This window comes from Barbus barbus (assembly GCF_936440315.1).
Source record: "Barbus barbus genome assembly, chromosome: 17".
Classification (NCBI taxonomy): Eukaryota; Metazoa; Chordata; class Actinopteri; order Cypriniformes; family Cyprinidae; genus Barbus; species Barbus barbus.
In genome coordinates this window covers 7,677,949-7,691,479 of record NC_136745.1, presented here as the reverse complement: position 1 = coordinate 7,691,479, position 13,531 = coordinate 7,677,949, and the positions used below count along the sequence as shown (strand labels likewise).

Genomic DNA, 13,531 nt, shown 5'->3' with positions numbered 1-13,531 from the left:
CAGTCAAAAAAAGATCACATTAACATAAATGCAAGTTGTCACAGATTTCACAGGCGCAAAAGCAAGGCATCGGAGAGTGTTCTCTACTACTACCTACACACAATCTATCTAAAAAATAATGACCTAAATGGGTGCCCTTGTTAAAAAAACAGCAATGAATAATATACTACAAGGCAGAAGCTCCTTTGAGATTGATATGGAGTCGTGTTGGTTTGTTTTAGACTACTGAAAAGAAACCAGTTAAATAAATGCCAAACTATCAACCCTTTTAAAAACATCAACAAAAAGAAATCCCTCATCACAATAGTCCGTTTAGCGACTCCATTGTGATTTGGAACAATCACTTCAGTGAAGGTCTTGCAGGCCAGTTGAGGGCGAGGACATACTGTCAATGAGATTCACTTGCATGGAACAAGGGCTGAAGGATTGACGCCCTTTGACAAATGGTGTCAATGTGAAATTCGCCCAGCCTACAATGTCCCAAAGCTTAGGTGGAGCTCCCATCACATTATGTAAACCTTCTCAGCCTGGGAAAAGTTGAAAACCTCTTTGGTCCTGGGGCATACCACCTTGTCATCTTGACGAATGGACAAGAGAGACTGAAAACCAGACGCAAGGGAATGTTAATCACTATATATACATAGAAAATATACAGAATACACTGGTAGCATATTTACAGACAACTGAAGAGCAGAACACAAAACTAGCTTCAAAACTCACATTGTATCCATAAACATAGCCATTAGGCAGCATCATGGGTGGGTTGTTCTCATTCATGACCTCGCCAGAGATTTTGCACACCAGCCTTGAGTTTGCACAATGGGCCATGGGAAGAGGTTGAGCCAATTTGTTCAGTGCCTTACTGCAGACAGGGCAGTCTGGGTTTTTGGAAGTGCCATCTTCTTTGTAACACTGCCTGTAAACTTGGAATTAAGGGTAACAACTACTCAACAACTTGAGAACCATTAACAGTCATTTAAAATAATGACCCTTGTCACTGTATGTTGAAATCGCCCAATATTACTCAAAATCCCGAGTTTCATAAATGATCTGCTGGACATGCAATCTGAAAACCCTAAGGATGGTGAATGTTCTTCTGCAGAGAGGATACGGGGTTTTGATGGCAGACAGCCCTGCCTGCAGGGTAATGGTAAACACGGAGTTGTTCCCCAGCTGGTGTAATCTGTAGTTGTCATATCTGAACTGCTGGATCAGCATTTTCCAGCGAGCTGGATCCAAAAGATCCTGGGAGGAAAGACACGAAATGTTACGGACCACTGAACTCGTACCTGCTACGATGGCATATTCAGAAACAATTAATAATCAATATCAAAACAGTTCCTTGGAGTGGTAGACACATTTCAGATAATATACAAACAGAAATGCAAATTACCTTGTACGGTGAAATGTGCGTGTCTGAGGGAAACGCCAGCATGCCCATCACTTGCCGTACCTCGTCCAACTGCCCTCCTTCTGCTTGGCTGAAGTGTTTGCGTGCATGTCTAAAGCACATTCATTTTGATTTAATAACACCAACTATGAATTGTTTAACAATAAATTCAAGTAATTCAGAGAAACTTGGTATGACAGTCATGTCATGCATTAAAAAAAAAAAAACATCTCATACCTTACTGCGTCCATCCGTTTGTTTTGTCGAATGAGTTCAATAAATTCCTGGATCCTTAAACTGAACTCCAAACAGCTCTGGAAACAGGGACATATTTCAACATAACTGAATAAACTTTACCTTTTAAATTGCATGGTTTTCAGGAAATGACAAAATGAAAAATGAAAGCCAATGAAAACCCAGACTGCAAGAAATATAACCACAATGTGGCTCCATAATGACAGTTAAAACACAAGTACATATTTGAAAACAGCAAGTGAGAGAACAACAAACCCAGCTGAGCCCAGTTTCTTACTTTCATTTTCCGTAAGCGAGACTTGTTATCGTGGCACCAAGCCAGACAGGTTGCCGTTTCCTGACGCTCGAGAGATTCTTCAACTTCTTTTGCAGTAAGAAACATTTCTATGTTGACCAAATCCTACAAAGACAAAACATCAGATGAGAAACAGCGCAAGCATCTTACTTGCCGCACAGAAAAATTGGAGACGCACCTCAATCCCGCTTTGTCTGGCCAGCTTGACTGCGGTGTTGTAGTAGCCACAGCGTAGTAAGTGCTCCACCATCATGCGGTCCATGCGCTTCTTCTTCCAAACATTAACACTGGCTGGCTGATCACTGCTATGTTCCTTCAGGTGCTCTATGCGCCGCTTGCATAACTTGGCGCTCTCATCTTCTGCTTGGATAGACTCAGCTGCCTATCAGATACGAAACCATTTCACTCTTTAGCGTAAATTGTACAAATGTGGTAAAATTGAATCTATTCAACATGACGCCTCGGCATACCTTTCTCTTGAGGGCGCTGAGCTTCTCAACCACTCCATCCAGGAGAGAGACTACGGTATCCACCACTGGAAAGCTACTGAGCGTTTTCTCCAGCTCCGCCACCACCATCGTCACGTGACTGGTCTCCCGGTCTATATTCTTTTGAGCTGCTCGGAAGCGCTTGTTCAAGGTTTCATAAGGAACCTGTTGAGATAAACAACTGCATTTCATTAGCAGGCACAGATTTGGTAAGCTCAGTAATATCATTCTTCATGGCGTGGGTTCACAAAGCACTTTGTCTCATCAGGGAATCGTTACTAATAGTTCACCCAAAAATACAAATTCTGTCATTTACTCCCTCTCACGCCATTTCCAAACTCCTAAGGCTTTTGTTCATCTTCGAAACACGAATGGAAATATTTTTTAATGAAACTTGAGATTTCCGTCCCTTCACAAACAGTGCATTCATCCAAAACTTTTAAAAAGTGAATTGAGCAGTTTCAGTCAAGTTTTCTGAAGAGACATGATCGTGTTAAATGATAAACAGATTATTCACGTATAAACAGTGATCAATAGCAATACATAGAGCTCATCAAATATGGTAAACATGGAAATGTACTTGCTTGATGCATGAGAACCAATGAGGTTTGTTCTTGTGTGTCAAGCGAGTACAGCTGAGCCGCCAATGATCATATTTGATTTGCTCCATATATGTGCATTAATCAATGTTTATATGTGAATACAAGCCTAAATTAAATCGGTTAATCATGTGAAGTAATTGTGACTCTTCAGAAGACTTGGATTAAACAGCTTGATTCATATGCTGAATTTGATTCATTATCAAAAAAAGCTCAATTTTGAAAATTCCCCAATTAGGTTTTATCTTCCACATGGCACAAGTAAATAAAGTATGACATTAGTACAGTAAGTAGTTAGTTTCAGATGTCTAACAATGGTGCACTTGTTCTTTCAGCTGTCCGTTTGAGAGAAAAGGTCATAAAGGTGGACATGAGCATTAGACATTTACATTTATGCATTTAGCAGACGCTTTTATCCAAAGCGACTTACATTGCATTTAAGTTACAGTTTCTACATTTTATCAGCTCTTGCTTTCCCTGGGAATCGAACCCATTATCTTGGCGTTGCAAGCGCCATGCTCTAGTATTTGAGCTACAGGAAAGCTGGAAAACAGGAAAGCCATTAGGCCAGGATGAGCAGCTGTGGAAGAGGCAGAGATGCATAAACCTTCAATCTTATCTCTCAGCATCCGCCAGTTTATTTTGATCAGGCCATCTGTTACCTTGCAACCAGGGCAGATAAGTAGCATCAACATTTGCAATGCTCTATTCATGTACAGATGTTTTAGAGTAGATAAACACCCTGCATCAGTCAATGCTATTATTGCAGCTTTAACCTTTGTTGGATTACAAGGTGCAACCTAATTTGGCAGCGAGAAGTGAAAGGTCCTCAATGCAAGCCAGAATATATGCAAATGATTGAAAAAAGCACTGATGCATAAACGAGCAAAATCATACCGTAACAAATATTTCTTTCCAGTTTTAAAATATTGATTTCTTTCAATATCAAATAATAGAAGATAAACTACAGCCTATACACATCAATTAAACGAAAAATGTATTGCTGCACAATTTGCTTGTATAAACAAATGCCAATTTTAATGATTTCTGACTCTCTAAAATATGACAAGAATCAGTACCTTCCAAAATACATTGGCCCATACATTTTATTCATAATTCCATAATCACTTAAGATTTTGCACGAAAAGAATATAGTGGCTAGTTCATATATGTTTAGATAATGATCAAGCAGGTACTGGAAATCATTCCCAATGCTCAGACGCAACATGCCCTTGACACAGCAGCGAAGACCATATATTATTGACATTCAGAGTGCGTGTACATAAACAGGCGTCGTTTTACAGATGCATGAGCTAATCGGGTTACAAAGCATTCAACTCATCACCATACAGTCAAAGCAATCGATTCACGTGAGCATTCATCCAAATCGACGCTATCAATCGAGAGAAACCAGTGACGCAGAGAACAAAGGTGCTGTATGCCAACCATTAAATAATAAGCGCTCATCTGAGCTATAAACGTGCTAACAGCTGCCACTGATCAACACAACATGATGCAATATGATCCTAATATGGTGCATAAACCGCATGCATACCGAGCTCTGGTCTTCATTGACATGTGTTTATCCAGACACACGAAAATCATGCTGTCTGGATCATAGCCTCAGACGACAGCGGCGCAATCAAACGCATACTCGATTATACAGTAACGTTAGCTGTAAATCCGACACGATTCGTGTTACTATTCGTTAATCTGCATTACTCGCTGGTTACACTAGTGGACAAACCTGTGATGGGATAAAACTGCGCCTAATAAAATAATACTGTGGTGACAGGCATCAGACTGACTCTCGTTTATAAACCCGTCCATATATAACTGTACAGCCGATGTCGACAGTTTGCGATCACCTCGGTAAGATCTGTAAGTGTGGGACTTGTTTTGCTAAGTTAGCTAGCTCCTAGAGCTAACCAGTTAACTGTCTAAATACAGTCACATACTATCCATCTGATCGATCGCTTCTGTTAGACGGTTATATAACGCAGACGGGATCTGTTCGACTGCACGTTTAGAGCATGGTGAAGAACGGCTTGACAGACCTTTAAAGTTGGGTATTCTTGCACCTTTAGGGCCATAGAGAGTTGAGCTGCTGTCTCCTGCACCGCCATCTTACTTTGGGAAACTGTGGAGCGTTTGTTCGTCTTCTTCTCGGCTTTGGTCCTCGTGCGGCAGTGAGGCTCGAGCGCTCGATACTGCCTCCTAGTGTAACGGTGCGGTTCAGAATCGCCACAAAACCGGTTTTTGTTTTTGCTTGAAAATAAACAATCGTTAAATTAAAAACCACTGCTAATTTTATTTATTTATTTAGTCATTTAGCAGACGCTTTTATCCAAATCAAAACCAACAAAAGAGCAACAACGTGCAAGTGCTATTACAAATTATTTTTTTTTAAATAAAAAGACATATAGATCAAATAAAATTAGAATAGAGATTTGTAGAGTTAGAGCTAATGCAACATGCATGAAGCATTTTCGTGATTAAAATGCCTTTAATTTCAAATTTCTACAGATATTTTTTGCGTATTTACTAGTTTTGGTTTGGGGTTGAAGTGTGAAGCTTTGTTTGTTTATATATTTATTTTTGTAAAATGGTCTTTTGTGCTATCATCCACATGCAAAGTTGGTTGATAACATAAGTGCAATAATGTAACAGCTTAGTTAACAATCACTTGTTTACATAGGATGTATAATCAATGTATTTTAGATTATTTAGACACTTAGGCTATAGTTGTGACAGAATGTTCTAATTCAACACGCCACAGGAAGTCAAACTAACTTAACGTTTTCTTATATTGATATTATTTATTTCTTCCTCCTTAACAGTTCATCAGGCTCTTAATTAAGAAACTATGCCATCTCTTTGTTACGTGTACTGAACAGGACACAGAGGTAAGTATTAAAAAATGAGTAGTTTATTGAACAGGGGAGCTCAGGAATGAAGACGGGGAACTTCGGGTGAGTAACCCAACACAGAGTTGCCCAAGGAGGTGAATACTGGGAGTAACAGGAACTATTTTAATTACAGGAACTTGCGGAGAAGGGGACCAGGAGAACTGGAAGCACACACATCAGCGTGGGGGTTGGAGCTGCAGATGGAATGCACAACTGGAGGATGAGAATTCAGGTAAGTACCACAGGTAAGTCACTTCGAATGTACAAGGCGATAGAACCAACGGTAGTGTCCACTTCGTATAAATGAGATCGGACACTGAATGTAGCGGAGGTGTGTGCTTATAAACTGTGCTTGATGGGTGAGGTGATGAGGAACAGGTGCAGGTGATCAGTACTCAGGAGAGGAGGTGCGCTGTGATTGGTTGGGGGGTGAACCTGACCGACATGTAACAGTACCCCCCTCTCCACGGCCCGCTCCTGAGGGCAGACCCCGGCGTTGTGGTGGTCTACCCAGGCCCGGGGTGCTGGACGATTAGGGTGAGCTGTGTGGAATTCTACGAGTAGGGCAGGATCAAGAATATCAGCCCTAGGAACCCATGAGCGTTCTTCAGGACATAACCGTCCCAGTCCACCAGATATTCCAAGATACCACCACAACGTCAGGATTCCAGGATTTCCTTAACCCTGTAGACCGTGCCTTCCTCCACGATAAGTGGGAGAGGGGGTTCTTCTGTCCGGTTAGGCTCTAGGGAAACAGGAGGAGAGAAAGGTTTGAGTAGTGACACGTGGAATGTGGGGTGAATTTTTTATTTTGGAGGTAACTTGAGCTTATAGGTGACGGGGTTTATCTGTTCCAGGATGGTGAAGGGGCCAATAAATCTGGGACTGAGTTTCCGGCAAGGCAGGCGCAGTCGGATGTCCAGGGTAGACAGCCATACCTTCTGTCCCGGCTGATATAAGGGTGTGGCTGATCTTCAGACTCTGTCTGCGCACTGCCTGCTGCAGCTGATGGTGGGCTGCGTCCCAGACGCTCTCGCTCTCTCGGAACCAGTGATCTACCACGGGGACATCAGATGGTTCCCCCGACCAAGGGAATAGAGGAGGCTGGAAACCGAGCACGCACTGGAAGGGAGTGAGTCCAGTGGAGGCCTGTCGCAGAGAGTTCTGGGCGTACTTGGCCCAGCCTAGGAACTGGTTCCAAGAGTCCTGGTGGCCGTGGCAGAAGGTTCTCAGGAAGCGCCCAACTTCCTGGATTTTACGTTCGGCTTGCCCATTAGACTGTGGGTGATAGCCCGAGGTGAGGCTTAAGGTCACACCTAGGAGTGTAAAGAAGGCCGTCCAAACTCTTGAAATGAACTGTGGGCCTCTGTCGGATACTATGTCTTCTGGGAGGCCGTAATATCGAAAGACTCGATTAAAGAGAAGTTCTGCTGTCTGGTGTGCTGTGGGAAGACCTTTGAGGGGGATCAGTCAACATAACTTTGAGAAGCGATCAATGATGACAAGGATGCAAGTGTTACCATCAGAGGCGGGTAGATCCGTAATGAAATCTACTCCTAGGTGTGACCATGGCAACTGGTGGAGAAGTCCATTGGATCGGGCTGGTGATGAGCTCTGTGGGGATGATCCCCTCTGTCTGCTCCTGTGCCTCCTCGGGTGCATGAATGACAGAGCATCGGCCTTGACATTACGTGGGCCTGGGCGATAGGAAATTTTAAAATGGAATTGGGTGAAGAATAAAGCCCAACAGGCCTGACGTGGATTGAGTCGCTTTGCATCACGGAGATATTACAGATTTTTATGGTCGGTTAGCAGCAGAAAGGGATGTGTTGCTCCCTTCAACCAGTGCCTCCACTCCTCTAGAGCTAACTTGATGGCTAGAAGTTCGCAATTGCCGATGTCGTAGTTTCTCTCCGCCGGGCTGAGTTTCCGGGGGAAGGCGGCGCATGGATGGAGTTTGGGAGGAGTCCCCTGCTGCTGTGAAAGCACCGCTCCTACTCCCGTGGTTGAAGCGTCAACTTCCACGACGAAAGGGAGTTCCGGATTGGGATGGACAAGGTGCGGTGCGCTGGTGAATGCCTTCTTGAGGGTATGGAAAGCTTCAGTGGCAGCGGGGCTCCAGGACAGAGACTTAGCCTTCCCCCTGAGGAGATCGGTGAGTGGACTGGTGATGGCACTGTAATTCATAATAAAACGGCGATAGAAATTGGAGAAACCAAGGAAGCGTTGTAATTCTTTAATGGTGCTGGGAATGGGCCAGGATGTGATAGCCTCCACCTTCTCCTCGTCCATGCGAATGCCACCACTGTCGATGATGTATCCGAGGAATTGAACTGTGGGTTGGTGGAAAAGGCATTTCTCAGCTTTGAGGTACAGGTGGAATTTCCTTAACTGTTTGAGGACCTCCACAACGTGGTGGCGATGTTCGGCCAGGCTCCGGGAGTAGATAAGGATGTCATCTATATACACGATGACGAAGCGGTGGAGAAACTCCCGGAGCACCTCATGCATGAAATCTTGGAAGATTAAGGGAGCGTTGGCTAGTCCATACGGCATTACCCTGTACTCATAGTGGCCAGTAGGGGTCACGAAGGCAGTCTTCCATTCATCTCCCTGACGAATGCGAATGAGGTTATATGCGCTGCGGAGGTCCAACTTTGTGAAGATGGTGGCACCGCATAGATGTTCCAGGGCTGCTGGGATGAGGGGGAGAGGATACCGGAACTTAACTGTGATGTCGTTGAGTTTTCTGTAATCAATGCATGGGCACAAGCCTCCGTCCTTTTTTGCCACAAAGAAGAAGCTGGAAGCAGCAGGGGATGTCGATGGAACGATATATCCTTGCTTCAAGGCCTCCTCAATGTACTCCTCCATGGCCTTCTGTTCAGGGAGTGACAAAGGATAGATCTTGCCGCGGGGCACAGACTCACCCGGAATGAGGTTGATGGCACAGTCCCATGGCCGATGTGGTGGAAGCTGTGCAGCTCTCTTAGGGCAGAAGACGTCGCTAAAGGGGGTGTAACTTCGACAGACTGCTTCTCAACGGGGCTCTTGATGGAGGTGGAGTGAATGGCTAATGGAACAGGAACCGATGGTGAGGGCTGAGGGAGATCCGGGAAACATTGTGAGAAGCAGCTGTCACCCCACTTTAGGACTTCACCCATGCTCCATGAGAGTATGGGGTTATGCTGCACCAGCCAAGGATGTCCGAGAATGATATCCACAGTGGAGCCCTCCAGAACCAGCAAATGCAACGTCTCAAGATGAAGTTGCCCTATCCGGAGTTGAATGGGTCCCACACTGTTCTTGACGTGACGTCGAGTGAGCGGTCTACCAGTTATGGATTGGATCTGATAGGTGGTTTCGGTGGCCGAGGTCGGGAGTCGGAGCTGGCGGCAGAGACTTCCGGCAATGAAATTGCCCGCTGAGCCGGAGTCAAGGAGGACAGATACTGAAAGGGTGACATTAGAGGCAGTAAGTTGAGCGCATGTGGAGAGTGGATTCATCTCCCTTAGAGAAGGTTGTATAGCGCTCTCCATGGGCCGTGGAGGACGAAGGGGATATGCCAGGATCATGTGTCCATTAGCGCCACAGTACAAACATAGCCTCTGCATAAGCCGTCTCCACCGCTCAGCTGGGGATAAACGGGAGGAGTCTGTTTGCATGGGTTCTGGAGGGCTACTGTTCTCTTGCCGGCGATTGGGAGGAGTAGCAATGGCTATGGGAAGGTCTTGTGTACATGATGCTATGAGGTTGGAACAGCGAGTGGCAAGTTGAATAAATCGTTCGAGTCCCATGGAGTCGTCATAAGCTGCTAAGTGCAGTCGAAGTTTCGGATCCAATCCTTGTCGATAGGCCGTTAGGAGAGACTGCTCATTCCAACCACTAGCAGCCGCTAGAGTCCTGAACTTGAGCGAATGCTGGTTAATAGACATAGAGCCTTGTCTTAATCGATAAAGTTGCTCACCAATAGACGAATCTCCAGGGACTCTGCCAAAAACTTGTCGAAAATGGGCTGTGAAGTTCGTGAGTGTTTGAGTAGCAGGACCAGCCTGGTTCCAGATCGTCTCTGCCCATTGAAGAGCGGGGCCTGTCAGAGAGGAGATTATGAAAGCAAATTTAGACTGTAGAGTAGAGAACATCTGCTGTAACTCAATAGTGAGCGAACACTGCAATAGGAAGCCATTGCACTCCTCCGCCCTGCCAGAGAAGGGCGCTGGTCGGGCCATGGGACTGGCGAACACGGTGGGTGAAGGAGAGCTAGTGATGTTGACAGAAGGTGGTGGAACTGGAGCGGAGGGTGCCGGAGGTGCTGGTGGGTTGAGCAATACCCGTCTAAGGGAATCTACAAGTTCCTGGAAGGGATCTTGCACGCTCATCCTGCCACTTCAGTGTAGGTCCGATCTTCTGTTACGTGTATTGAACAGGACACAGAGGTAAGTATCAAACAATGAGTAGTTTATTGAACAGGGGAGCTCAGGAATGAAGACAGGGAACTTCGGGTGAGTAATCCAACACAGAGTTGTCCAAGGAGGTTAATACTGGGAGTAACAGGAACTATTTGGCTTACAGGAACTTGAGGAGATGGGGACCAGGAGAACAGGAGGACTGGAGGACTGGAAGCACACACCTCAGCGTGGGGGTTGGAGCTGCAGATGGAATGCACAACTGGAGGAAGAGAATTCAGGTAAGTACCACAGGTAAGTCACTTCGAATGTACAAGGTGATAGAACCAACGGTAGAGTCCACTTCGTATAAATGAGATCGGACACTGAATGTAGCTGAGGTGTGTGCTTATAAACTGTGCTTGATGGGTGAGGTGATGAGGAACAGGTGCAGGTGATCAGTACTCAGGAGAGGAGGTGCGCTGTGATTGGTTGGGGGGGTGAACCTGACTGACTTGTAACACTCTTGAAGATCTCTTGAAGAGTTTTAGAACCCATTTTACACACGGCTCGCCATTCTGACTTGGACTTGCTCTTATGAAAATGTACCACAGTTCTTAGCATGTTATAGACCCTTTTAGGGCCGACGTCACAATTACGTCACAGCGCTAGCTGGAGGCAAAACAAAGGGAAAACTGGAGGCGGCCAATTCAAACCAGCACAGATTCGGCTACATAAGGAGCTTAAAATATCATCTTGTTGTGATGTTGGGTACCCGAATCGATATAGTAGAGGCTTCAATTTGACATTTTAAGGCATACCTGCTGCCACTGCCAGACAAAAAAACTGACAACAGCTGTGGTTAAACATGATAAAACTGGACAGAAACGATCGTCAAAAATGCTCGCCTTTGCAGCGCACACTTAGCGCGCATCTAAAGATTTCTTATGCTATGTTGTGTATGAAATAATGTCTGTGTACATGTGTGTAAAACAACAAACTGACGAATTATATGCTTAATCATTTGTAATTGTATATACAAACTGTGATTAATTGTGATTAATTGTGTTTAACCACAATTAATTGTGATTAATTGTGGCTGGAATAATAATGTAGCTGTAAAAATAGTTGCCTGCTGAAATTGAAATATATATATATATATATATATATACACATCTTCATGACTAGATAGACACGGTGACTTTGTCTTTACTATACACGTTATTATACAATCCTGTCAAATCGTCCATCGGCCAATCTGGTTTCGTCCGTTAAAGTTAACATTTACAAATAACCAGTGTTGGGAAGGTTACTTTGGAAATGTAATAGGTTACATATTACAAGTTACCCTACTTAAAATGTAGTGTAACTTTTCAATTACTTTATTAAAGTAATTGAATTACTTTTAATTGATTACATTTGATACATTTTTTACGTGTACTGAAAACATAATGACACATGATCTGTGCCACTGGATCATTTTGAAATTTGAAATTTAAATTTGAAATTTGAATGTTTTCAACTGTTAATCATTTTGAATCATTTTGTGGGGAAGTCGTGGCCTAATGGTTAGAGAGTCGGCCTTGTAATCCAAAGGTTGCAGGTTCGAGTCTCCGGCCGGCAGGAATTGTAGGTGGGGGGAGTGAATGTCCAGCGCCCTCTCCACCCTCAATACCACGACTGAGGTGCCCTTGAGCAAGGCACCGAACCCCCAACTGCTCCCCGGGCGCCGCAGCATAAAATGGCTGCCCACTGCTCCGGGTGTATGTTCACGGTGTGTGTGTGTTCACTGCTGTGTGTGTGTGTGTGTGTTCACTGCTGTGTGTGTGTGTGTGTTCACTGCTGTGTGTGTGCACGTTGGATGGGTTAAATGCAGAGCACGAATTCCGAGTATGGGTCACCATACTTGGCTGAATGTCACTTCACTTCACTTGAAACCTGTAAACCAGGCAGGGTTAACATTACAGTAGTGCTCAACACTTATTACTGTCAGACTTTCAAAATCCTTCATCACTTTTAAGATTGTAATACAATTGGATACTCCACCAAAAATGGGAATTTTCTCCTCATTTACTCCATCTCTGTGAGTGCATATAATGCAAGGGGATAATAACTTTAAAAGTTGATGCTTCAAGTGGATGAATCAAGGTCTTCTGAAGCAAAACTAGGTGTGTTTGAAACAAATACTAATGTGCTTAAGGTTAATGTTCACTTGCATTATATGCACTCGCAGAGATGGATTATTTTTCTAAAAACATTTGTGTTCATCTGAAGAAAGAAGGTCATATATATCTTGGTATCCCTTTAAATATCCATCTTAGCACTTTTTTGGGTGCAACTCTCTTTAAAAATTCCTTCTAGTTTAAGATTGTAGTCTCAGATGACCAAGTATGTGATGGCAGCAAATGATTACCATGGGCTCTGTATTACAATTCTATAAAATATTATGGTTTGTCGCACAACCAAACTGCAAATTCACTTTGAAGTTTACATCTTTTAAATATTCAGCTAAATATTTGAATGTTATGTTGGTGTGAGAACAAACATATCAAGCTGAAACACCTCATAGATTCTATTCCTAAATTCAAAACAAACGACAAAACATGTCACATAAGAATATACAGAATTTTTTTTTCTGAAACAGAAAATATAAGCATGTATATGTGCAAATAAATGCATTCAAAATTATTAAAAAACGACAAAACTCACCAGGAGTGTGTGTATGAACCTGACCTCATAGCAGCTTTCAAGACCTAAAGCATTTCAAGATAAAGCATGGCTGTGATTTTGCAGACTTTTAAACATTTGACAGTGCTGACAAGAAGCACATGCAGTATTATAAACAGGTGTATTTACATTTTATTTCATTATATATAAAGTATCAACTATAAGTAAAATTTTACTCTAATACTAGCTTTCTCTTATCTTTTTCTATTCTATCTATTTGTTTTCTTTTTATTTATGATATAATTAGAAACAAATCCTTGCTACGTGTACTGCATACACTGAGGCTAAATGAGACTTGCATATTATTGCTCTTTTGTTGATTTTAATTGCTTCCATTGTCCTCATTTGTAAATTGCTTTGGTTAAAATCGACTAAATGTAAATGTAATGTAAATTTATTTAGGCCTACTCGTCCCCAAGCTGATCCAAACCTGTATTTTGAGTTTTTTTCTTCTGTTGAACACAAAAGAATATGAAAAATGTG

The 13,531-nt window shown here is 43.3% G+C and overlaps 1 protein-coding gene across 1 annotated transcript; it reads right to left on the bottom strand.

Moving 5' to 3' along the window:
• Positions 1-379: 379 nt before the first annotated feature.
• Positions 380-5,156, bottom strand: LOC306883283 (E3 ubiquitin-protein transferase MAEA). Its single transcript, XM_079438439.1, has 9 exons — positions 5,085-5,156; positions 2,411-2,593; positions 2,119-2,322; positions 1,923-2,045; positions 1,628-1,704; positions 1,394-1,502; positions 1,112-1,245; positions 721-916; positions 380-599 (listed from the first exon to the last, which is right to left on the bottom strand). The coding sequence occupies exons 1-9, from the start codon at positions 5,151-5,153 to the stop codon at positions 504-506; spliced, it is 1,191 nt and encodes a 396-aa protein (XP_079294565.1). The 5' UTR covers positions 5,154-5,156; the 3' UTR covers positions 380-503.
• Between the last annotated feature and the right edge of the window lie 8,375 nt (positions 5,157-13,531).